Genomic DNA, 25653 nt, shown 5'->3' with positions numbered 1-25653 from the left:
CATTGGCTGTGACAGCCAGGGCCAGGCCTGTGGAACGACACAGATGGGGGGGATTCCTTTTATTTCATCTTAAAGGCTGGAAGTGATCAGTGGTGGAAAGGTAGCAGCGAATGGGAGGCACAATGCTCTGCCCATCAGCGCTGGCATCCTCCTGTGCCTGGAGACATCCCATGGAACAGGAGGCACAAGGAGGTTGTGGAGATAAGGCCAGATGAGTCTGTGCCGTGTCCTGGTTGCTAAAAGGGCAATTTCCCGTGTTCAGAGGCGAGCTCAGCGTGCTGGGAGCAGGCTCCGCTTGGTGCATTCATGCTCCGAGAGCCCAACTCACCTGCACCGAATCCCTGAGTCCTGCAAAGCTGCTTCCCGCTGCGGGGCGCAGGGGCAGCCTGGGCAGCAGCGGTGCTGGGGCTGCAGAGCGCAAAGCCCAGGTCACAGGGAGCCACCTCCATTTAAAGATGAGTTTATTTCCATCACTCATCAGGGCTACAGTCGCCTAAAAATCACAGCCAGAACTCAGCGGAGGACACGTGAAATGTATGGAATCCATGGGGGAGCTTTGGACACCACCAAAGGCACCGGAGCCGCCACAGTGGTACCACCGCAGGAGGCTGGGGGGGGAATTGTGCCTCGGATGTACCTGGGATGCAGGGAAGGAGCAGCTCCCTCCCTGCTCCCGGGACAGATGGGGTGGGATCCTTCTGCTCCCCAGGCCTTGTCTTTGAAGAGCCCTGCAAGGTGCAGAAACGCCTTCCCCCCCACCCTGTGCAGCACAAGTGTGGGCCACGATTTGCCCCCAGCCCAGCATGGAGCTGCAGAAGGAAACCATGGGGCTGCCCAGCCCTCAGCAGTGTCCATCCCAACACCCCCCCACCCGCTCCGAGACCCCCGAGAGCTCTCACACACCAAGAGCCTTTGGTCTGGGTCTCCCCCAGAACAGTTACAACAGAGATCAAGGGGAGGAGCCCGGTTCCTTGGAGCCGGAGCTAAGAGCACTTAGTGGACAAAGGAAACCAAAGTGTACAGCAGGAGCCCAGAGGCCACCTGGGAAGGGCTCAGCCCAGCACAGGGAGGGGTTTGCAGACCCTGGGCACGGGTTAGACACAGTCCAGAGGTTCAGTTCGGTGGAGAAACAAGGAGCAAATGGGGCTGCGCTGCAGAGAAGAGGACACCGAGCCCGGTGCCGCTCAAAGCAGGCGCTCGCCCTGCCTCGGCCACCTTCATATGTTGTCCTCTTCCAGCATCTTGTTAACCCCTTCGCAGATCCTCTGCAGGTGGGTGCGGTAGGGCTCCGAGGGCCCATAGAGAGCCGAGAGGAACTCGTAGTCCGCAAAGTGATTGAAGACGTGGTTGATGCGGGAGTGGGACTTGGCGGTGAGGTGCCCGTTGACAGCCTGGTGCAGCAGGTCCCGGCACTCGGTGAGCACACCCGACATGACCCTGCGGTCGAAGGTGAAGTCTATCTGGTGGAAGCTGACGGCCGTCATGGCCAAGGTGTGGACCTTCTTGCGGAAGCGCTCCATGAGCAGCAGCTCCTCGGCGCTGAACTGCCCGTTGCGGTAGAGAACGCCCAACTTCATCACGATCTTGATGAGGTTTTTGATGATCTTCTGCGCCTCTTTGCGGTTGCGGGTGTACTCCTTGGTGGCCCGGTAGAGCTCATCCAGGATCTCGCTGCTGGTGTCGTCAATGAAGACGTTGGCTATGGTCTTGGTAGCCATCTTGCTCAAGAGCTTCTTCTGGGCCTGCAGGGCCAGGTTCTTGGTGCTGAAGGTGTCCATCTCTGCAGGGGAAGAGGCACACACACGGTTCATGTCCTGCATCAGCCCCCGTCTCTTCTCCCCCCACCTCAGCCTTTTGGGAGGAGAAAGAGCATCTCCAGCCAACAGCAGGACAAAGAGCTCCCGGGGGCAAGGCAGGAGCTGAGCTGGATGAGTTACAGGGGGCTCCCACCCTCCTGCCCCAAACCCCGGGGGGAAGCTGCAGTGCTGTGGGCAGTGCCAGCCGCAAGTGAGGTCTCCCTACCTGAGCATCGCCTGTGACCCTCCATCCCCGTCCCGGTCCTGCCCGGCGCCGCCCGCTCCGGGTGCAGGAAGGGCTCTTGCCCCATCACTTCACCCTTTTTGTCTTCCTGAAACCTGACTCATTTCCTGCAGGGTGAGCTCGGGACGCCCCAGGTGCAGGTTGAGTCACCCGCAGCCAGGGCACGGCCGGTTTGCAGCACCCACCAGCATGGGCCGAGGCCCTTGCCCTGGTCCACCCATGGTGCTGGAGCCCGGACTCGTTCTGCTTCCTCCCGAGTGCTCCATGGAGGTGAATAATGGAAGCAGCCACAAACCTCAGCCCGGCGGGGCCAGCTCCAGCCGTTCATGGCTTTCAGATTGCTGTGAATGAATCAAAAGCCACCGACCCTGGAGCTGCATCCCCGGCCCAGGAAATCACAGAGCCACAAATCACGGGGAGGCAAGAACAGCGTGAGAACACGCAGCTCCCACGCCAGGACGATGGGCAGGGATGGGGGCTGCTTATGCAAGAGCCTGCACGTGGCACGGTCAGCCTGGCACAGAGACAGCGGGAGGGGATGGGATCGGGCTATAAATACATCACCAGGGAGGGGAGAGGAGGCACTGAAGCTCAAGGATGCTGCTGGTGTGACAATGGATGGGGATAAATTGGCCGTGGGTGTGGAGAGCCCCTTGTCTGCAGCCCCAGTGGGTTATTCTGAGTCTGTCCCCAGCATGAGCAGCGCTGGGCCCCCCTTGGCTGAGCCCCCTCCAGGGATCCTCAATCCTGCTCCTACCAATGCGGAGCATGGGAGCAGACCCCAGCGGGGCTTGGATATGTGGCTCTGGCCATGGGTCCACCTCACTGCAGCCGCTGTGCAAGGGGAACTGTGCATGGGTGATGGTGCATGGGTGATGGTGCATGGGTGATGGTGCATGGGTGATGGTGCAAGGGTGATGGTGCAAGGTGATGGAGCACAGGTGATGGTGCATGGGTGATGGAGCACAGGTGATGGTGCAAAGGTGATGGAGCACAGGTGATGGAGCACAGCTGATGGAGCAAGGGTGATGGTGCAAGGGTGATGGAGCACGGGTGATGGTGCATGGGTGATGGTGCAAGGGTGATGGAGCACGGGTGATGGTGCAAGGGTGATGGAGCACAGGCAATGGTGCAAGGTGATGGAGCAAGGGTGATGGAGCACGGGTGATGGTGCATGGGTGATGGTGCAAAACTGAGTCCCCGCTTCCTGAGCATCTCCCAGCCACCGGCTCCCTGAGGCCAACGCTCCGTGAGGGCATGAGCTGAGCACGCAGTAACGGAGCTGCCGCCTGCAGCGTTATTTACAGCCCTGAGGAACAACACTGACGTTTGTGAGTGCTTCCTTCCATGGGAAAACATCGACTGCTGCCAGCGTGAGCCTCGAGCTCCGGCTCCTGAGGCACAAATGACAAAGCAGCTCCCGGGATCACTTAATGCCAATGGCTCCATGCAGGAGATGCTGCTGGAGCCGAGCCTGGAGGGACGGGCAGGATGGGCTCCATCCCTGCTCCCTTTGGCTCTATGGGGGACCGGCTCTGCCCGCAGCAGGGAGCCTCTTCCAGAAGCACCATGGCTGTGCCAAGGTGTTGGCACCATGGAGGTCCCTTCCCTTGCATCTCGCAGCGGTTGTGGGTGCCCTGTGCTCCCCACTGGGAACAATGCCTTGATAAACAGGAATTCCCGCACCTGAGCTCTGCCGAGCGGCTGCAGCCACAAAGGGAGCGCGGATCCCACCTACGGAGCCCTCACAGAATAGGAAGCCCCAGCTCCTTCTGCCCCGCACGCCCACGGCTCCCAATCAGCGCCTGCAATAACAGAGCAGCCTCCGCTCCCAGCGCTGAACAAGAGCTGGGTGCCCACAGCCCCTCCCGCAGGGACCCAGTCCTCACTTGTGGTGGCAAACCCAGGCACGAAGCGGTGTCGAGGGCTCTCCTCGGGCCCCCCAAGCGCATCCTGCCCCGTCCCAGCACCCCGCGGCGCTGCTCTGAGGTCGCTCCTGCAAAGCCCAAGGAAAGCCCCGCTCACCTCCCGGCAGGTCCGGTCCCGCTGGGCACCGGCACCGTGAGCCCCGCACCGTGAGCCCGGCACCGAGAGCCCGGCACCGTGAGCCCGGCACCGAGAGCCCCGCACCGTGAGCCCCACCGGGCCCTGCTGACTCAGCAGCGCGCAGGAGCTGTCACCGGAACGCGCTGTTTCCCTGGCGGGAAGGGCCCCGCGGCCCCATTGTTCGCCCAGGGGCTGCTCCCGGCGCACGGAAGAGCCAAAGCTTTGCCCCACGGAGCAGGCTCGAGACCGAAATAAACCGCTCGGTTTCCTTCCTGCTGCTCAGCTCCCCAGCCCTGCTCAGGGCCCGTTTGTTTCCTCCCCCCCCTCTTCTTCTTTTTAACGAAAACGCCCTCAAAACCCAGCTTCTTCTCCCAACCCAAGCGGCCGGGCGCTGCTCTCCGCTCCGGAAGAGCTGCGGTCCCAGCGGTGCCTCTGGGGAGTCACAGCCCTTTTCTGGGGGGGTTTCCACCCATTCGGCAGGTTTCGATGGGGAGGTTGCAGCCCCGGGAGTGCACAGCCCGGGTGAGTGGGGATGCAGTGACACAGGCATGCGGTCCCCTGGGGACAGCCACGAGCATCGCATCCAACACCCGGCTGCAGCCTCGGCCCCCGCCTAAATGGGGAGAGCCCAGAAACCATCTCCTGCACCAGTGAGGGCACAGCCATGAGCAGAGTGAGGCCCTCTCCTATAGAGCATCAGTGAAAGCTCCTGGCTGCAGGGGGGAGAACGAGACCCCATCACCCTGCCAGTCCCAGGGCGATTCCTACCTGCCCCAAAGACCCCTCACCCCTGACCAGCCCCAGCCCCCTTTCCCCTCCGAACCTCCCCATCTCACTCAGCACCGGGCTCAATATCTCATGCAGGGAAGCAAAAGCACTTCAATAATTTATGGGCACGGAGCAAGGGGAGGGATCCACAAAGCTCCATCTGAGAGCAGAGGCACCTCTGCCTCCTCCTCCTCCTCCTCTTCCTCCTCACCAGGGCCATATTAACCTGCTGCAAGTTTCCTCCCAGCCAGAGTAAACATTTCATGGTTTCCCTTCACATCCCATGCACACTGCTCTGGAAATCACCCCTGCTCCGCACCCCAGCATCCCCGGTGCCTCCCAGTCCTTGGCCGCACGCCCGTGTGATGGATGTGATCCCGCTGCTCCGCTCTCCATCCCCTGGCATCGCTTTCCACCAGCTCCCTGCACCTCCAACCCCTCTTCATTAATTAATCCCCGCACTGGGCTGGATTACAGGAGCCGGCTCAGAGCGCAGGGATGTAACCGGAGATCCCAGCCACCCATCCCTCCCCATCCCTGAGCCTCCCCAGCTTCCAGAGCCCCCTTTACCCTCGCTGGGGCAGCAGAGGAGGAGGAAGAGGAAGGACAAACACCGCCTCTCGCAACCACCGGCACTCGCACGTTGCCATGGGTGCAAACAGCACCAAAAGGCGCCGGGTCCGGCGCGTGTGTGCCCAGCGGGGTGAGGCCAGGGAGGAAGCCACTGAGTAAACACCTCGCCTGAGGAGAACTCCTGTCTTGGCACGGCCAGCACGGCTCCCTGGAGCAGGGGATGGGGATGCTCTGGAAGCGCTGGCATTGCCTCAGCCGGGCACCACACGCTGCACCGCGCTCCAAGTGCTCACACCAAGCACTTGGCCACATCCCCATCATCATCCTCACCATCCCTGGGATCTGAACGCCCCAATCCCATTGTGTTCTTCCTGCAGGTGCCCGGGAAAGCAGCCCCAGTGCAGGCACCCGCAGGAAGGAACAGAAGGGTTCTGGTTCCTCCTTTGCACCAATGCCTGGGAATGTCGATCTGCCCAGGCAGCTCCAACGTGTCTGTGCAAGGAGCCGGGCGCTGCATCCAGGGGGGCTCCAACCCCGGGCGTGGGTGGTAAATCCCAACGGCGCTTCCCGTTTATCGGCACCGCGTGGGAATGGGATCCTGGCACTGAGGGGCACTGACTGCGGGTGCTCCATCATTGGGTGGGGGTGATACCCCCAATGCTGATTCAGGATGGGGGAGCTGATCTGGTGCCATACCAAGGAATCCCTCTGGGATTACTGTGCCCTGGAGGGAGGCAGCTGCAGGGTGGGGAAGAGGAGGGTGAGGAGGAAGGGGGGGTTATTTTGGAGCATCTGTGTCGCCTTCCATTTCCTCCTTTTCTTTATCGAGCTGCCATCAAGCCGCCCTCTCCGGCAGCAACTTCCTTTCTCCTTCACTCGGAGCAGACGGAGGCTGATGGGGAAGTGGAAAACAGAGGATGGGGAGGGGGGGAAGAGGCCAAACCGCCCGTCTGCCCATCCATCCGTCCCGTGGTGAGGGCCTGGGTGCATCACATGCTTCCTGCCCCGGCATCAGCGAGGACAAAGCAGCTCCAGGAGGGAAAAAAAGCTCCACGGGACAATCTGGGTTTGGGATTGGCAAAGAATGTTTATGGCCCAACTCCTTCCCTGCTCCGGAGCTGATAAAGCTTTGGCTGGTGGGAACAGATCCAACTCTGTTGCTCCAGGCAGGATCCGGCCTCACCAAAGGGAATGGAGGAGTTTCATCCCTTAGAGCCCCGGGCATAGCCAGTGGCTGGGTGCAGAGGAAGGCCAGGGTGATGCCAGGGGGTCCCCATCCTTGCCCTCACACAGGGGCTCCAGAGATGACCCCAGGGGGGACTCCGCCGCCTTCTCCGAGCTCCCATCAGCCGTAACCCACCGGACCCAGTGGCGTCTCAAGCCCCCCCTCGGTTTCCCCACGGGTTTTGGGGGTGATGTCCCCTTACCGGGAAAACTGAGGCACGGTCAAGGGATCCTGGGGACACCCCCGGCTCTGCCCACCCGGCAGCTCCCGCCCCTCGGGGCTCCCCAGACCTTCGGTACCCGGAGGGAGGGAGGGGGCACGGCGGGTACCCGGGAAGGATGCGTTCAGCCTCCAGATGCAAACCGGTACCGGGGCGAGAAGCACGAACCGGGCAGGTACCGCGCACCGCCACCCCCGCGGGGACCGGGGGGAACGGGGGGAGGGCCCGATCCCGGCAGCGCTGCACCCGCGGGCAGCAGAGCCCGGCCGGCCCTTACCTGCTGCCTGCCTCGGGGGAGCGCGGCGCCGGGACCGGGGCTGCTCCGGTGCCCCCGGTGTGGACGGGGCGGAACGGGGCGGAACGGGGCGGGGCGGGTCGCTGCCCCCGGTGCCTCTCGCTGCCCCCGGTGCCCCCGGTGCCGGTGCCGGGTCCGGGCCTCCCGCCCGCGGCCGCTGCGAGGTCCCGAGCGGGGCCCGGAGGGGCGGTGGCGGCGGGGTGGGGGGGCGGAGCCTACGGGCGGTGCCAGCCAATGGCAGCGCGGGGCTTGCTACAAAGCAGCCAATAGGAACGTCCGGCGGGGGTCCCCCGGAGCGGGAGAGGGACCGTGGTCCCGAGGGTCCCGGCGTGCGGGGACCGGTGCCCGGTGCCGTTATGGCGGCGTGGAGCGGGCACGGGTCTGTACGGAGCCAAGGGGTGCGGGCCGGGTGCTGAGGAGGGCTCGGGTAAACCGGGCTGAGCCACCCTCCACGGCCAGTGCAAACCGGGAGCGGGCATCCCCTCCGCTCGGCCGGGGCAGTGTCATGGGGGGGGGGGGGGTAGCCGGAGCCCCGCGGGGGGCGCAGGGCCGGTTCTCACCGGGACTCCCCCGCTGCCCGCCCGCCGAGGCGGGTGCAGGAGTTTCCAGGTCCGGAAGCAGCAACCGGGGAGCCGCGGCCTGTGCTGGGGACCCCCAAGCCCCGCGGTCCCGCCGAGCCGTGCAGCCCCTTCCCAGCATTGGGAGCATCCTCCTCTTCCTTCCACCTCCTCCTCTCCTCTTCCTCCACCTCCTCCTCCTCCCGGCTCGGTGGGAAGGAGCCACCGCTCGGGATCCCAGTTCCCGAAGGTGGCATTAAACAGATTAAAGGTGGGATTTAGAGCGGATTAAAGTCTGGGTGAGCCGGAGCCTTGGCTTGAATCTTGGTCTCACGCAGTGGCTTTGAAGCCGACCTCAGCCCCCCCCATCCTCCCCATTCCCCTTCAGCTCCATCACCCCCTCCACGACACCCCCAGGACATGTCCTGCCCCGAGCCCCCCCTCCCGCTGCCCCCGTTGTGCTGGAGCAGCTGCTGCTGCCCTCCCAGACAGTTGCAGCATCAACCTGCCCGGCATAAATCACCCTCCACAGCTCATCTGTGCCTGGTGGCCGCTCGCAGCCATGGGACACAAGCCATGAGCCAGGAACAGCACAGCAGGGGCCTGTGGGCTGAGGAAATGGGGACGGAGCAGGGAGAGGTGGTGGATGGAGCTGGGGGAGCCCCAGCAGAATGGGGCCATGTCCCCAGTGTTCCCCATCACTGCCTGGTTCGGCATCCCCATTGCTGGCCTTGTGTTCCCATTATTTCTTCATCCTGTGTTCCCATTCCTGCTCTGTCACGGGTCCCCATTGCTGCCTTGTTCTGCAGCCCCATTTCTGTCCTGTCCCATGTCCCCACTCCTGTTCTGTTCTGCAGCCCCATCCCTGTCCCCTTTGCTGTGGCATCCCTGCTGTGCTCACCCCGCTCAGCCCATTGCTGAAGGTGCTGTGAGGGGTGGCAGGCTGGGGTGGGCATGTGGGGTGCACCCTGCTCCCCAGTGCTCCCCAGTGCGCCCAGCACACAACCCCCCACCTCCTGCCTCTGAGAAGCATCTCAGGGATGGTCCCTGCGTCGCTCAGTTCTCCACCTCACTCTGAGCCCCAGAGCTGGATCCCGAACCCTCGTGGGGTCCCAGCAGCGACTGGGGGCCACATCGGGGCTCATCTCAGCGAAGCCGCACCCGTGCCAGTGTGGATGGAGCAGGCATCACGGATCAGTGGGAATAGGAGCTGGCACTGCACGGAAACAGAATGAAAAAGAGCAGAAACAGGATCTGGGCCAGCTCATGTGCTGCCTCTCCCCCTTCCCTCCTCCTCTCCTTTCAATGCAATGAAATGGTGCTTTGCAGAGGCTCCTCTCCCGCACGCTGAGCATCACCCCACGCTCAGGGAGGTTTCACATCTCCTCCCGCTCCCTCTCCCACTGCTCATCCCACCTCAGCGGCCGGCGCATCCATATCCCCATCCACGGCCGGGGCAGGGGGCTCCGCTCCAGCCGAGGGGGAGCATCCTCAGAGAGGCAGATCCTGAATAATTCACCAGGGCTCTGCAACAGAAACAGGAGCCGCTGCCGCCGGGTCACAGAGGAGCGCTGGGAAGGGCACGGAGCCGCTTCTGTCCTCCCTTCATGCCCAGGGTCACTGTCACCGCTTCCAGCACCCGTCTCCATCGGCCTCCAGAGCAGCCCAAGTTCCCCAGGGAGCGGGTCCTTGGAGCACCCAGCACCACCCCCTGCTTTGCTGAGTGGGGCTGTGCAGGGGGACACGGGACAGAGCAGGAACGGGGGTCATGGGATGGGAAAGCGATGGGGACACAGGACAGGACTCACATGGCCCCATCAGGGCACCCGCTGGACCCCAGCAGCTCCTGGGACGTGGCAGCGGTGCTCCCCATAAAGCCCGTATTGTCACCGGGGGGTGGTGAATCCCCCAAGCCATTCCCGTCACCGGCATTTGGCATCCCCGCTGCTCCCGGCGCCCGTGCAGCTGTGCCTCACCACAATGGCCCCTTCTTGCCGCGTTACCGGCACCGGCTGCGCTGCCTCGGCCCCTTCCCCAGCACCAACCTGCCCCGCTGCAACCGAGCTGGAAAACCTCATCCCGGCTCCAGAGCAGAGCCGTGAGCAGGGAATGCTCCCCCGGCATTCGGTTATACCGGAGGTGCACCGGGGTATTCAGCTGGTGTCGGATGGAAGGAAAGGGAGTGAGGAGGTGATGCTTTGGGTTGCAGCATCCAAAGGGCGGCTGGAGCTGTCCTAAGGCCATGGGGAAAGGCTGTAGCTGGGGCAGGACCATCCAGTGCCTGCATCCTGGGGTGGATGATGCTGGGACAGGGGTGAGGCTCATCCCCTCCTCATCCCAGGGGAGGGAAACCACCACGGGAATGCGCATCCCTTGTCCCCACGGATGCGTTTTCTCCTCACCACAACCTCGCATCCAGCTCCAGCCGCCTCCGGAGGGGACTTTGCAGCAGGCGCTGCCTCGCTTGCTCCGTCCTCGCTGCACAAAGCCGGGGCTGCACCAGCAGAGCCCATCCGGGGCTGTTAAAGCTGCTGGGGATGGAAGCGACCCAAGCAACTTCATCAAGGAGATAAAAATAGGCAGAGCTCAGCAGTGCCGCAAGCACCCTGGTGGCACCCGTGTCAGCAGCCACCGCTGGCAGGGGGATGATAGCCCTTGGGAGTGATAATTAGTGATAATTAGCCCTCAGCACCGGTCGTTACAGCTGTATCCCAATCCCACGGGTCCTTTCCCAGGGGTGTGCAGCCAGGGGAGCCCCTTCCTAGGCTGGCAGGGTCCCTGTGACTCCCCCCCAAAGGGCTTGTGCTGTGCAAGGGGAGGGTGCAGCCCCCCAGGGATGGGGCTTAAAGAGGGACCCAGGCCCCAGGGGTGACACTGAGGGGACTCGTTGGCATCTTTTAGGGTCGTGGGAGGGAAAAGGTGGTGAGTGTCCCTGCGGGTGCAGCAGGGCGGGTGTGAGCTGCACCCCAACATCACCCATCACCATGCAGCGGGGGAACACTGGGATTGAATCCCTTTGCTTCTGATGCTCAGAGGGACCGCAGTGCTGGGTGGGATGCTGAGCCACACCGACCCACGCTGTGCTGAGCTGAGCACGGAGCCCCGGGCATGCTCCAGCCAGGACAAAAGCAAATGTAGGTTAAGCACAAAGTGATGGGGCTGCAGCACACGGAGCTCAGCGAGGAAGGGGCTGGCCCCGTGGAGCAGTGTCCCCAGCTGCTGTCCTTGTGCTGGTGACATATTGACTGGTAATTCCTAATCAAGTGGATTATTAATTAGCGGGAGAAGCTGACGGTTTAATCCTGGCCGGGGTGGGAGCCGGTGGTCAATGCTGATGGAGCCAGGAGCGCACCGCGGCCGCGGGAGCTGCGATCCCACCTCCAAACGGATGGAGCTGATAAATCCCAGGTTTAATCAGAGGAGGTGACTGCATCCCACACCTCCACCCCCCTTCTGCTCCCCAGCCCCCTCCTCGCGGTGCCGGCCTCGTGGCATCACCAGCACGGGAGCGGTTCGCCCCCCGTTTCGGAGCGGGTGGTTCCGTGCTGGTGCTGATCCCTCCCAGCGCCGGCCCCGCGCGGCCCCCGGCCGAGATTTTCCATCCCTAATGAAAGCCGGGCGCGTGTGGCGGCGATTCCCAGGGGATGCTTCCCTCGCCTCCCGCTTCCTGTCAGGATCAAGGGGATGAACCAACGTTACCAGGAAAGCTACTGCCGGCAGCAGCTGAGGGAAGCGGTGACGAGCCTCGAGCCGGCAGCAGCCGTAGCTCCGGAGGTGAAGCCCCCTTGGAACGCTGCCTTGGGTCCTGGTGGGATGGCACCAGGGGCTCGGGGCTCGTGACACGAGTTGGGAAGGTCTCAGCCCAGCACCAAGCCCTGTCTGTGGCAGCTTCCCGCGGTGGTGTCACCCATGGCAGTGACCAAATGGCCGCAGATCCTAATGCTGGCAGGGGGAGAGGTTTTGGGGTGCTGCAGCGCTTGATGTGAAGCACCCTCCATTGGGGTGCCGCTGCCATCCCGCTCCTGCTCCCCAAAATCGCAGAATCCCAGAGTGGTTTGGGATGAAGGGACCTTAAAGCTTCTCCAGTTCCAACCCTGCCAGGGCAGGGACCCCTTCCACTGGAGCAGCTTGCTCCAAGCCCCTGTGTCCAACCTGGCCTTGAGCACTGCCAGGGATGGGGCAGCCACAGCTTCTCTGGGCACCCTGTGCCAGCTCCTCAGCACCCTCACAGGGAAGAGCTTCTGCCTTATCTCTAACCTGAACTTCCCCTGTTTCAGTTTGAACCCATCCCCACTTGTCCTATTGAAGAGCCCCTCTCCAGCATCCTTGTAGCCCCCTTCAGACACTGGAAGCTGCTCTGAAGCCTCATGAGCCCCGCATATCCTGGAGCACTGGTGTCTCTGCAACTGGCACCCAGCTTGGTGAGTCGGGGGAGCCGAGATCCATCCATCCATCCATCCACCCACCCATTCATCAGTATATCTCTCCATCCATCCATCCATCCATCCATCCATCCATCCATCCATCCATCCATCCATTTATCCATCCATCCATCCATCCGAGCTCCAACCAACCAAGCCCCAGCATCACGCTGGCTCCTTCAGGCAGCTTCCTGAGCCCCATGTCCCCAGCCAGGGTCTGCCAGGGGGGATCCCAGCACCCAAACCCCCCCCCTCCCTCCCCGCAGGGTTATTCCGAGGCCTGGCACGGGGGTGACGTTGCAGGCAGGATGCTCCTTGCCTGGCACGGCTGCTGCCTGCTTAATTGCGCTGTAAGCACAACAGATGGCAGAATGGCTTCAAGATGTTCTTTTGCAACGTTTCGGTGCTGCCGGGCTCCTTCCCTCACCTTCCTCCATAGCAGCTCCAAGGAGGGAAGAGGCTGGGAAGAGCCCTGTGTGCATGGAGGGGGATGCTGGCCCCAGCTGCAGCCGGGGAGTTAAAGGGAATTAAACCATTTGCTGGCCTCACACTGCAGCGCTTTCTCCCCGCTGTAATCCCTGCGCTTCCCGCTGCACCTCCAGCACCTGCCTGCCGGGCCCGGCCGACAAAAGCCCCTTTGCCAGCGCTGCCATGTGCCCGGGCAGCTGTGGCAGCAGCCGGGTGCCGGGGTCACCTCGGGCCCGTCAGGGATGGCCCCACACGGGGGTTGTGCCATGGGGAAGGGGGGGGCTGTTAGGAGACCTCGTGGCTTCTTCCAGCGCATCAGGTCCTGCCATGCGGGAAGGATCCGGCTCCTCTTGCCATCATCCCCCATGGTACTGCCATGGCTCCGGCTGTGCCGTGGCATCGGGAGCAGCACCAGGACACAGCACACACACACACCCCAGGACGGGGTGTTACCAGCACCCCGAGCCTTGCTGGCGCTGCGCCCCATCCTGCGTGGCTGTGTTGTACCAGCACCAGTTACCAGCACCCAGCACCCAGCCCCAGCCCCAGCCCCGCCGCAGCTCCTCCACCTTCCGCCGCCGAGCGGAGCATTAACACCGCTTGGGATGAATTATTTATGAGGCAGGTGACCTCATTCATTCACATTGATTTTCCTCCCTGTCACTCCAATCCCACCGTGCCCTGGGACCGGCGGCACCGCAGGTACCGAGCCCTGGGCTCGGCTCTGCGCCCGGCACCAGCCGAGGGCCCTTTGCCAGCTCAGGGATCAGCATCATTATTATTATTACTGCCACCAGCATCAGCCTTATTACAATAAAGGCTGGAAAATAAATGTAAGCACACTATGATAATCCTATAACTACAAAATGCACATCTATTAATAAGCACAATAATATTAATATCAATAATTTTAGTATCAATGTTATTCTTTACACTTCTATTGAAGCCGTTACCTCCCTCCTGTCCCCCAAGGAGCCTGCACCACCCCGTGCTGTGCCCACCCCACCTCGCCCAGTGCTGACGGACCCAGGTGGGTGCTGGCACATGGGTGGCCCCAGGGCCACGTTGTCACCCCAGCAGGGTGACCCCAGGCAGGAGGGGTCTGGGCCTCAGTTTCCCTCCCGGGGAGGCAGGAGGGAGGCTGTGGGGGGAAAGGCTGAGCTCCGGGATGTGACAGAGCCACCCGCTGCAGGAGGTGGGGGTACCGCTGGTGGTGTGGCCTGCGCTGTGGTGTGATGGTGGGAGAGCATCAGCCCTGGGGCCACCTTGTTCACCCTGCCACCGCCAGCATCCCTCTGGATGAGCATCCCACCAGCTGAGCATCCCTCTGGCCAAGTATCCCTCCGGCTGAGCATCCATCTGCCAGAGCATCCCTCCAGCTGAGCATCCCTCTGCCAAGCACCCAGCACTGGCTGATGGCCAATTCCCATAACGAACCTGCCCATATCCCAAATTCCCCCCTGCACCAGCCATGTCTAATGAAGCCGGGCCACCGCGGTGGCTGCCCATCGCTATTGTCACCTGACAATGGGAAGCGCCTGGTCCCGCTCCCCGGGAGCGCTATTAGCCCAAATATTTGCTTCCCGTCTCCAGGGTGACGGGGTTGCCAGCGCTCACCCACATCCCGCCTTTGATCATTTTCCTCTTGATCTTCAGCGCTCCAGTTCCCTGCGCTCCAATCCAGCTCCATCCCTCACGGGGATGCGGGAGCTGGGGGCAGCCGCAGCAACGGGTGCGGGGATGCTGCGGTGGGGATGGAGGCAGGGCTGGCGGTGATGGAGATGAAGGATAGAGAATGAAGGCAGGGCTCGAGGTGATGAAGATGCTCCTTGAGTAGGGCTGGTTGGGAGCACATCCTCTGGCAAAGGGACCACGGGCAAGCAGCTTCCCTTTGCTCACCTCAGCCTTTCCCCCTTTGTGTCCCAGTTTCACTCTGCCTCACCTATGGATGCTGCAAAGCAGGAGGTGGGGCTGTGATCCTTCCCCAGGGACAGGTCTGCTCATTGCAGATTCAAGCACCCGATGCAAACCCCGTCACCACCACCTCCCCATGGCCATCACCATCTCCCACATGCAGCCACTGCAGTTCAGTGACCATGGATGGGGGACAGACACTTATCAATGGGACCAACACTCCCTCTACCATGCTGGGACAGTGATACCCAGCTCAGCATCGTGGCAGAAGCTCTTTGGAGTGTGGATCCAGCTTCTCCCACTCCTTCCCTCTCTCCTACACAGCCTTCCTGGAATAGGGAACCAAGCAGAGCCGTCAGCAGCCCTTGCTCCCATCCCTCCCAGAACTCACCCGGGGCCAGCACCGGCCCTCGGGGTGCGAGCTGGAGCTGGGAAATTTCCCCCAGAAAAAGGGGACTCTCGGAGCCAAAGGGGATCAGCTCCGGGACCCGCGGGGCTGCGTCGGTGGCAGGGGAGGGACCGAGAGTGCTGAGCCAGCGCTCAGCTGTGCTGAAAAAAACACAAAGCGGAATCTCCGCCAGAAAATGTTATTTCCATCACTTCGGCAACCGCCAGCGCTGCTTTGTGCTGGGAAGTGGACCCAGGATAAAGGAGATGGGGAAAGAAAAGGGCCTGGTCCCAGCTTCCTGCTGCTTCCCAGCCCGGGAATTTGGCTGGGTGGGATGGGCAGGGGCCTGAGGATGCTGAGGCGCTGGCACAGGGTGCCCAGAGGAGCTGTGGCTGCCCCATCCCTGGCAGTGCTCAAGGCCAGGTTGGACACAGGGGCTTGGAGCAAGCTGCTCCAGTGGAAGGGGTCCCTGCCCTGGCAGGGGTTGGGGCTGGAGGAGCTTTAAGGTCCCTTCCCATCCAAACTCTGTGCTGCTGCACGGAGCAGGAGGGACCATCAATGGGGACCTGGACAGACCAGGGGGGCATCATTGCTCGGGGCCGTGAGAGACATCACTGCAGGGTGAGAATGGACCAAGAGAACCTGGAGGGACCATGAGGGATGAAGCTTCAGGACCAAGAGGGACACTGTCACCAGGGGAGCAGCACCACGGGTGGTGGGAGCAGCTGCGGCCGGGCCCGGCAGAGATGCGCTCGCCCGCACTTTGCTGCATGATGGTGATTAAGTTGCTTCCCTTCATTATGGTCCCTCGGGGAGGTGTTAAACAGCTGCTAATAAAGACGGATACTTCTGAAGTGGAGTCTCCAGGGCCTCCACATCCATGGATTTCGGGAAAAGCCACCGAGGTGCCTGAGCAGCTCCACAGTGAAGCCCCGGCACTGGTGGCTGTGCCTGCGGGGTGAGATCCCCATTGCAGGGGCAGCAAAGGGGAAGCTGGGGAATGATTTTGGGGAGCTCTGAGGATGCCAAGTGCTGGCTGTGTGCCTGGACGTGCCCTGAGAGGAGGAGCAGGGTGACCCGAAGGGCTGGGGAGGGGGTGGGAGCTATGGAAAAAGAAGGAGAAACCCGGCAGCAACTGGCCATTAAAATTCATGAAAGCTGTTAAAAAGCAGCAGGCAGCGCGAGCTCCTGGCTGCTGCTGACAAAGCTGGTGAAGGAGGTGCTGGTGGCATCTCCACATCTGCAACTTGGGCTCTAAATCCCCATTCCCAAGCCGGGAATGGTCTGGGTGGTGCAGTAACGAGGGGCGCTCCGGTAGCACCCACCCGCTGCCCGGCAGAGGGGATGGATGGAGGTACCAAACCTCCACCTCCAGGCACATCCCACACCTCAGTCACCCCTCACACGGGTCCCCCAGGTCCCCACCACTCCCTGGGCTGCCATTGGCAGCTTGGAGCTCGTTTATTTTCCCTTTCCTCATGTATTTTTAGCCCCACCACCACCCCCCCCCGCACAGAAGCCTCCTCCCCGCTGCCTGCGAATGGGTTTAAACAAGCCACAGCGCATTTCCCTCGCTGTAATTAGCACCGCTTCTGCAGGCAAATGGCAGTCGGGAGTGGAGGTGGCATTTCCTTAATTAAAACAATTAATTAGGGTGGGGTGAGAGGGAAGAGAAAACATCTTCCCTATAGAACCGGCTCTGAGCGCAACCGGGCCCCCACGGCGCTGCTGCGGCTTCCTCAGGGTGGCAAAGCCCCGTGTATCCCTGCGGGCGCACACCTTAGGGTCCCCCCTGCGCATGGAGCACCCCAGGGTGCCCCTCGGACGCTGAGCTCAGCTCCTCGGCCCTCAGGAGCCGGCTGCTGGTCCCAAAGCGCCACGATCCCTGCGCCGGCCGCGCTCCAGCCCGAGGATCCCGGTGCCGCCGGTCCCGGTGCCTCGCCGGGGTATAAATATCTGCGTGTTACTTAGCGACTAATTGCACAAAGCGCAAGAGCGCGGGGTGCCGGCCCCTAACGAGGAGCTGGAATCGCAAGCTGCTAATTGCCCCTGTGCTGAGCTGCTGCTTCACTCCTGCTGGGGTCCTGCCCAGCCGCACCGCTCTCACCCACATCCCTTACGGCATCCCATAGGCCAAGACTCCCTGCTCTAGGGTTTTGGGGCAGATGGGAGGCCAAATCCAAGGGTCTTTCCGTACAGCTGTCCTCTCTGCTGGCAGGTGCATTCAGGCATCCACATCCTGGGATGCTCCTGGTTCTGCTGTGGGTCTGGTTGCATCCCTTCGGGTGAATGGCCACAGCCAGGCTGGAGTTTACAGACCAAAGGATGCCCACCCAGCATTCCCTTGGGAGGAGCTCCATCCCCACACTGCCATGGCCTTGGTGAGCATGGTGGAGATGGTTCCATGGCCAGGGGGATGCAGCACATTGGCTCCCCAGGATCTCATCCACGTGTCTGGCTGTGGTACCCACATCCTTCAGGGACTGTTTTGAATCAAGGACCTTCCATGTGCTGGAGGAGCAGCTCCAGCCAGGCCGGCAGAGCTCACCGGAGACACCAACCCTATCCCAACGTGTATCCTTTTGGCTGAACTCATCCAAAAGGTTTGAACCTTTTACTGCTCAGCTCTGGTGAGACCCCTCCTTGCAGCCCTGTGTGCAGTTCTGGTGACCCAGCATCAGGACATGGAGCTGCTGGAGCAAGTCCAGAGGAGACCACGAGGATGAACAGGGACTGGAGCATCTTCTGTATGGAGCCAGGCTGAGAACATTGGGGCTGTTCAGCCTGGAGAAGAGAAGCTGCGTGGAGACATCAGAGCAGCTTCCAGTGTCTGAAGGGGGCTACAAGGATGCTGGAGAGGGGCTCTGCATCAGGGACTACAGTGACAGGACAAGGGGTGATGGGTTCAGACTGAAACAGGGGAAGTTCAGGTTGGATATGAGGGAGAATTTATTCCTGTGAGGGTGCTGAGGCGCTGGCACAGGGTGCCCAGAGAAGCTGTGGCTGCCCCATCCCTGGCAGTGCTCAAGGCCAGGTTGGACACAGGGGCTTGGAGCAGCCTGCTCTAGAGGAAGGTGTCCCTGCCCTGGCAGGGGCTGGAGCTGGATGATCTTAAGGTCCTTTCCAGCCCAAACCAGTCTGGGGTTCTATGATTCATCCCAGAAGCTCCAGCATCTGTTGGTTCCCGCTGGCTCCCTGCAGGACAGGGCTCTGGCATTCCCTGGCACAGGCAGCCCTGTTTGTGACACTGGACTCACCTCCGCCAGTACCAGCATAGCGTCGCGATACCTGGTGCAGGGGTTACCATTCCCCAGAGCACTCCACACAGAATTCAGGGTACCACGAAGCATCCCTCCGGGCTCAGCATCTCCCCTCGGCTCTGGCCATGATGTGGATGGGGGGAGGCAGCTCCTGGGTAAATATCTCCCGGCGGGTGCGTGCGGGGATGCTGCTTTCACAGGATTTCCAGCTTCAAAGCCTCGGCCTCAAAGCCTGCAGATCTCTTTTCATCATTTCAGCCGTGGTCTAATTACCCTGCTGCCCGCCGGCGCCGGCCGCCTCTCCCAGGTACAGCCTCCCTTTAATAGCTGGGATTTATTATTTAAATGTCATTTTTCAGCTCCTGTTTCCCATCTGCGCTCGGAGGGTGCCTGTGGGGTGCAGGGTACCCTGCCCCCCAAAACCTGCGCACCCTCAACCGCCTGCGTCGCGGTGCTCACGCTCCCAGCCTGCTCTGAGCGGGGCTGAGTTATTAATTAAAGGCAAGGAGCGTTCCCTGCTTCATCTTGGGTGTAATTAGATCGCGGGGATGCCGGGAAGCGGCGCTGGGTAACATTGGCCAGCGGGAATCATCCAAACCCAACCGGAGCATCCCTGTCACCATGGATGCTCCCCAGTTACATTGGGGGGGGGACGGGACACAGATGCTCCACCAAAGGAGCAGCTCACGCTGGGGGCTGGCGAGCGGCGGTGCCGGCTTTGGCACAGAGCCTCGGTGCTGGTGACTTAGAGCGGGGAGCAGCCCCGCGGTGATGGATGCGGGGAGCAGCCCCGCGGTGATGGATGCGGGGAGCAGCCCCTCGGTGGTGGATGCGGGGAGCAGCCCCTCGGTGATGGATGCGGGGAGCAGCCCCTCGGTGGTGGATGCGGGGAGCAGCCCCTCGGTGGTGGATGCGGGGAGCAGCCCCGCGGTGGTGGATGCGGGGAGCAGCCCCTCGGTGGTGGATGCGGGGAGCAGCCCCTCGGTGATGGATGCGGGGAGCAGCCCCTCGGTGGTGGATGCGGGGAGCAGCCCCTCGGTGATGGATGCGGGGAGCAGCCCCGGCTGCCCGCTCCTGTTAATTCTTCCCTTTGGATTGATGAGAAATCGCAGCTCCCGCGGGCGCCGGGAGCCGCTCACCTCCATTCAGCCCCTGCCGGGGTCAGCGCCGGCCGTGCCGCGTCCCCAGCTCCCCGCAGGGGCTGCCTTTCCCCGCAGCCGCCTCAGCCTCCAGGATAATTTATGGTTTCGTATCCGTGCCGCTGATCTTGGAGCTTTTCCAGCCTCCTCTTCCCTCTCCCCGCGCCGCTTTTCCTCGAAAGCCGATTTCCCAGGACGGGATCCAGCTCCTCGCCGGGCTGTCGCCGTCCCCAGCATCCCTGTGCCGTGATACCCCTCAGAGACGTGGATCCCGCTTGGGATGAACTCAGGCATGTGCTGAGCTGTGGCAGGGCTCTGCAGGGCTCTGGCATCAGTTGAGCTGGTTCTTGCTCCCGTTTAAGGATGCTCCGGTGCTTCGGCCACATGGGAAGTGCAGCATCCCTGCAGCCTGGGAGCCCTTTCCCTATACCCACCCCGGAGCCCCGTGGGATCATGGACACCCCAGAACCCCTTTGCAGAGCGTGGTTTTAAGGTGCCGAATTGCCTTTTAGTGACTAAACTGCTCTGTGGAAGCGGGGTATGGGGATCCGGCAGGGATCTGGCAAGGGAAGGTCAGTAGCAGGCGGTGGTGTCCCTGCACCCAGGGAAATGGCCCCGGAGCCACCAGGAAGCTCAGGATTTGGGGAAGATTTGGTGGATTTTGGTGCTTTCTCGGTGACTGTTGGAACTCTTTGCAGCTCAAGCAGAGGAGGGAGCAGGCAGCTAAAGTAGGGAGAGCCCTGGGGATGCGGCGCTGCGTGGGTACCCAGAGGCCATGGTGATGGACACCAGGCTTTTGGCAGTGACAAAGAGCCACGGCACGGGCAGGGTTAAAGCGAGTGGCCGCAAGCAGAGCCCTGCCAGGGGGATTAGCCATATCCCTCCAGTGCAGGCAATTCCCTGCCTTGTCCATCGATCCCTGCGAGGTGTTAAGAGAGGCTGGAGCATCGATCGGAGCAAAGCCCTGGGCGGCAGCGAGGCCGAAGGCTTCCCTGGGAAGCGGGATGCAGGATCTGGAAGCCAGAGGGGGGGGAATATTCCCAGTGCGGCGCTGGAACCCCCCCCCCCCACCCTGGCCCAGCCACCCCCTTGGGGACAAAGCGTGCTGGGGGTAGGGACATGGGAAACGCCGCTGGAAGCGCTCGGCGCCTGCCAGGCGCCCGCTGCGTGCAGCCTTGGCACTTCCCTGCCACAAACCGCTCCCTGGACCGCGTCCCGGTGCTCGCGGTGACAGACGGCGACGTTAAACACACCACGGGCTGATGCCCAACGCAACCGGCCCCGCTGCTCCCCTGGTGTGGCTTCGTCTCCCACCCTGGGATGTGGTGGGTACCGGAGCATCCCCCCGAGCATCACCCCCATCTCCTGGCGTTGGGCATCGCCCCATCGGCGTGTAAATAACACACGGATAAAAAAGAGTGGGGTTCGATTTTCCTGAGGAGAAAGGAAGGGCTAAAGACAAAAGAGGCCGGTTACCAATTGGCTGCAGCGCAGGGAAAATTGCTATCAAGGTAAAAAATCACAAATTAAGGCAAGGAAAGAGCTGACCTTAACTGCGGTGCTTACCCAGGGAGGAAGAGCAGGATTCTTACCATTTAATTGGAGGGTTTTAACCGGTTTTGATGCTGGGAACGCATCATTTCTTACCAGCTCGCTGGAAGGATCGCGTAAATAAATCATGCTTTTTAAAAAGCAGCTTCTTCAACTCTGCTTGTCCTTGAATTTCGTGTGTTTGGTCGTTAGGGAGCAGAGCCCCGCCTGTGTCGTGGGGTTTGTCCTCTTGGAGAGGGGGCATCGGGGCTTCAGAATCGGGCTGCAAGGTGGAAAATACTGACGCGGGGTGGGGGGAACCCGACCAATGAACCCCAGGAGGGGACCAGCAGCCTGCTCCCGTCCTGTGGGGTGAAATCCTGTGTGGCTTCCGTTCCCTCCCGGCTGTAGGAGGCGATCCCCCCTCCGGGGCTTGTCTCTGCAGCGGGTGTTGCCGGAGCTACCCCGGGGTGGGGGAAAAATGCTGCTGGCTTCGGCTGTGCCGGCGGCGAGCGCGGCTTTAGCCACGCTTGAGGAGAAAACCACAATCGCTGCCGGGGCCCCGAGCCAGGAGCCGGCCCCGGCTCTTCCCTGGCAAGAGCCCCTCTCCCAAAGGGAATCGTATGGGGGGCTGGTGGCATCCCCACGGCTGCCTGCCATGGGGACAGCCTGGTGCCGGTGCTTGGGTCTGGGGGGCGTCTGTCGGGCATGCTGCATTGGGCCGCTGGGGAAACTGAGGCACGAGGGGCCATGGGGAAGGAGCAGTAGGATGCAGTGGGGTTGGAGGGTGGGTGTGGGGATGTGCTTCATCACCCCATCACCACGCTATGAGCCCAGTGGGCAAATCCCACCATGTCTACCCCAAAGCCTTCGCTTTGCTCCTCTTCCTCACCAGGATATGGAACCCCAAAGGAGAAAGGGGAAAAGCTGAGGAGGAGCGAGAGCAGGCGGGAGCTCTGCCAAGGGAAAGGTGAGCGTGCAAAGCCCCCCAGCAGGGACCTGAGGGAACGGGCACGTCCTCAGGCCCCCTCGCCGTTGTTAACACCACCAGAGGAAGGGAAGAGAATAGAAAGTCTCCAGGTTGGACAAAGGAGGTTGCAAAAGTCATTGGCTCCGGATGAAACGGAGCAGGAGAGAGATGAAGGGGAGACCGGGGGTGACATGGGGACAGGCTGGGGGGAACAGCTGGAATGGGGCCATGGGGGCACATCTGAGTGGGAGAGCCCTGAGATCCTGGGGAGAGCAGCCAGAGGGGCTGTGCAATGGGAACAGCTGGATGGGAGAGCCCAGCGGTGGTGATGGCCATGGCAGGGTGCACTCATGGGGGACAAGGGGGTGTCCATGGGGCTCAGGGGGGCCGGTTCCTTCCCGGCCACCCCCAAGCACAGCCACGGAGAGATTTTCTCTTCCTAGATGAGCTTGATGAAGTTACTGCTTGTCTCCCAGAGCAGAGCGATGGGAGCGGGGCGACAGGAACGAGGTCATGAAAGCAGAAAGGAAAATACATTAGAAATGTTCAGCTGCTCAGTCTAGCCTGAAATGTGCTTAAATCAGCCCCGAGTAAACAATGAGACGGGATTAATTGCAATTAGTCCTCAGGAGAAAGGTGGCATCCCCCTTCCCTGGCTCCCCAGGGGCCGCTCCCTGCCCTGCTGGGATCACCCGGCCGGATCCAGCCCCGGGCAGGATCGGTGACGCCGTCCTTCCGAGCGCGGTGGCTGCGGGGAACCGCGTTATCTCCGCCGAGGCAGAGGCGAGAGCCCGGCAGCTGCTGGAGCTTCAAAGGAACCTGCAAATCCGGCGTATGCAAAAGCCCGGCCGGCTCCGCAGATAAACAGGGACGTGCCAGCTCCTGCGGCACCGGCAGTGCCCGGCCCCGGGGTGATGCTCAGCTCCCGGTGATGCTCAGCCCCGGGGTGATGCTCAGCCCCCGGTGATGCTCAGCCCTGGGATGATGCTCAGCACCAAGGTTATGTTCAGCCTTGGGGTGATGTTCAGCACTAAGGTTATGTTCAGCCCTGGGATGATGTTCAGCACCAGGGTAATGCTCAGCCCCGGGGTGATGTTCAGCACCAAGGTTATGCTCAGCCCTGGGATGATGCTCAGCCCCCAGTGATGCTCAGCCCTGGGATGATGCTCAGCACCACGGTTATGTTCAGCCCTGGGATGATGTTCAGCACCGCGGTTATGTTTAGCCTTGGGGTGATGTTCAGCAGCAGGATAATGCTCAGCCCCGGGGTGATGCTCAGCCAGAGAGTAATGCTCAGCACCAGGGTGATGCTTAGCCTCGGGGCAATGCTTGACCTTGGGGTGATGCTCAGCCTCGGCACACGGCCCCAGCTTTTGCAGCCCCCCCTCTTCGGGCAGGACTTTCGGCAGCTCTCAGGGATGCATTGGGAAGGGACGAGGACCCCGTGTCCCCTCTGTATCCTGCATTCGAGGTGCTGACGGCTGGTGCTGGACTCCCCAGGGAGCTGCTGCGGATGCCACCGGAGCCGCACAGCGCAGGGACACCCCAGTGGCCAGCGCCCCCCTCCCTCGCTCCCTCCCCTGGCTGCTGACACGAGCGGCCAGGTCTCAGCTCACCACCACCAAAACACCTCCCTGGCAACAGGGATGGGAAGAGCCGGCGCTGCCTCCGGAACGGGGCGCATCCCCCCCGGCTCCCTCCCTCGCACCGTGCCCGCAGCTCCGCACCTTCCCCCTGCCAGCAGGGCCCCGGCCGCAGGCAGGGATTTGTGCGTGTCTGAACCCGACCCGGGCTGGGCTGCGGCTCGGCCGAGCCGGGGGAACGCTGCGGGGTTCGCCCCTTCCCCCGGCCTCCCTCAGCACCCCCATGGCCGGCAGCGCCCATCACCGCTGGGGATTAACCGGTGCTGCCGCCATCAGCAGCATCCGGGTGCCCGAGGGGTGCGCGTCCCCCGGCCCCGGAGCACGGCCCCCGTCATTAGCACCCAGAAAATGTTGGGTTTCTGGCGGGGAAAACAGAGCGGCGATGAGCATTAAACATCGAATTATAAAATTAACAGATTCCAACCGCGGATGATTTGCATGTGCAAATTAACTTAATTACCGCTCATCCTCCCCAGCGCCACGGCGCAGCCACGGCCGGCGGCAGGTGCCGGGGACCCCGCGGCGCGTTCTGGGGGGGCCGGAGCCAGCTGGGGATGGACGGGGGGGGGGGGGTGATGGCAGCGCGGGCAGCCCAGCGCATGCAGGGACACGCGTGTGCACACACGGACATGGATGTACACGTGTGTGCGTGTACCCGTGCCTGCTCGGCCGGCGGCACCACGGCGGCTCTGTGGTGAGGGCCCAGGTGGGTGCTGTTGGCAGGGCCGGTGCTGTTGGGTGCGTTGCCCACCCAGTACCGCCAGCGTGGCCTTGCCAATGGCACCCAGCGCTGCAGGGACCAGGGGCACCCAGCACCATAGAGACCAAGGGCACCTGGCACCCAGCACTGCAGGGACCAAGGGCACCCAGCATCCAGAGCCACAGGGACCATGGGCACCCGTCACCCAGCACCATAGAGACCAAGGGCACCCGGCACCCAGCAACACGGGGACATGGATGCATGCACACATACATGTGCACATGCCCATGAACAGGCACATGCACACACACACACATACACAGGGATGCACACACATACACCACCATGAGCACCCCCACCCAATGCTGGGTGCTGCTGGCACCCACCGAGGGGTGCACGGGCTCAGCCTGAGAGGATGCTGCAGGATTCCCAGTTCATCCCATGACTCCAGGCTCCTGCAGGGCCTTCCCGTAGGAGCAGCAGCTGGCTGGGAGCAAGGCAATGAGCCGGGGTCAAGCTCACTGCTCTGACCAGAGGCGGGTGCCCTGCCTGGTGTCCCCCCTGGCGGGTGAAGGGGGGTCCCTAAAGAACCAATGCTGAGGGTGATCCCCACCCATGGAGGGGACATGGGGAGCAGAGGAACCCATCCCAGCTGTGGTCCCTGTCCCCGTGCCATGACACCCCCCCCCCCCAACGGGTCCCTGTCCTGGGGGGCTGCTGCAAAGGCACCACTCCCCCAAACCCCTGCTTGGGCCCCAGCAGGGCTGGGGGGCCGGGACGGGCCGGGAGAAGGGAATGCCATGGAATGCCATGGAATGCCATGCTGGACGTGCTGGGACAGGCCTGGGGGGCTGTGGATCACACCCCACATGCTCAGCATGCATGAGGCCTGTGGGACACACGCACACAGACCCCCCTGCACCCCGTGGCAGAGAATGGCACCGCTCATCACACGAGTGGCAGCAAGATTTATGGCAAACGAATTCACTCCCGTGCTCCTCGCTCAATTCCCAAAAGGTCAAATAAACCCCAAAGCCGGGAATAAATCCCAGCACAGGGACTGAGGACGAGAATAACCCTTCCCAAGCTGCCGTTTTCCAGACTGCGGGCCAAAATTCCCACCCGGGAGGATTCCCGTGTCAGGGTGCTGTGGGATATGAGCGTGCTGTGAGATGTTGGGGTGCTGTGGATATCGGGGTGCTGGGGGATATGAGGGTTCTGTGGGATATGAGGATGCTGTAGGATGCTGGGGTGCTGTGGGGTATAAGGATGCTGTGGGATATTGGGGTGCTGTGGATGTCGAGGTACTGCAGGATGAGGATGCTGTAGGATGCTGGGGTGCTGTGGGGTATAAGGATGCTGTGGGATATTGGGGTGCTGTGGATATCGGGGTACTGTGGGATGAGGATGCTGTAGGATGCTGGGGTGCTGTGGGGTATGAGGATGCTGTGGGATGCTGTGATGCTGTGGGATGTTGGTGATGTTCATGCCATGTA

The 25653-nt window shown here is 62.2% G+C and overlaps 1 protein-coding gene and 1 long non-coding RNA gene across 5 annotated transcripts; one reads left to right on the top strand and one right to left on the bottom strand.

Moving 5' to 3' along the window:
• Positions 1-872: 872 nt before the first annotated feature.
• Positions 873-7351, bottom strand: TNFAIP8L1 (TNF alpha induced protein 8 like 1). Of its 3 annotated transcripts, none has more exons than XM_061355828.1 (2): positions 7150-7351; positions 873-1780 (listed from the first exon to the last, which is right to left on the bottom strand). In XM_061355828.1, the coding sequence occupies exon 2, from the start codon at positions 1776-1778 to the stop codon at positions 1218-1220; it is 561 nt and encodes a 186-aa protein (XP_061211812.1). In that variant the 5' UTR covers positions 1779-1780; positions 7150-7351; the 3' UTR covers positions 873-1217. The 3 variants fall into 3 exon arrangements, with proteins under 3 accessions (XP_061211812.1, XP_061211813.1, XP_061211811.1); XM_061355829.1 differs by lacking the exon at positions 7150-7351 and adding an exon at positions 5425-5594; XM_061355827.1 differs by lacking the exon at positions 7150-7351 and adding an exon at positions 2023-2262.
• A 10969-nt stretch (positions 7352-18320) lies between these two features.
• On the top strand, positions 18321-22908 carry LOC133213558 (uncharacterized). Of its 2 annotated transcripts, none has more exons than XR_009725838.1 (4): positions 18321-18482; positions 21740-21814; positions 22258-22725; positions 22814-22908. It is a non-coding gene; the product is annotated as an uncharacterized LOC133213558 (long non-coding RNA). The 2 variants fall into 2 exon arrangements; XR_009725839.1 differs by lacking the exon at positions 18321-18482 and adding an exon at positions 20413-20825.
• The last annotated feature ends 2745 nt before the right edge of the window (positions 22909-25653 follow it).

Source organism: Neopsephotus bourkii, unplaced genomic scaffold (genome assembly GCF_033783945.1).
Source record: "Neopsephotus bourkii isolate Nb327-2 ecotype Australia unplaced genomic scaffold, CSIRO-AGI_Nbou_v1 NB_838, whole genome shotgun sequence".
Classification (NCBI taxonomy): domain Eukaryota; kingdom Metazoa; phylum Chordata; class Aves; order Psittaciformes; family Psittacidae; genus Neopsephotus; species Neopsephotus bourkii.
Note: the sequence above shows the minus strand (reverse complement) of the source record. Positions and strands in the feature narration are given on the sequence as shown.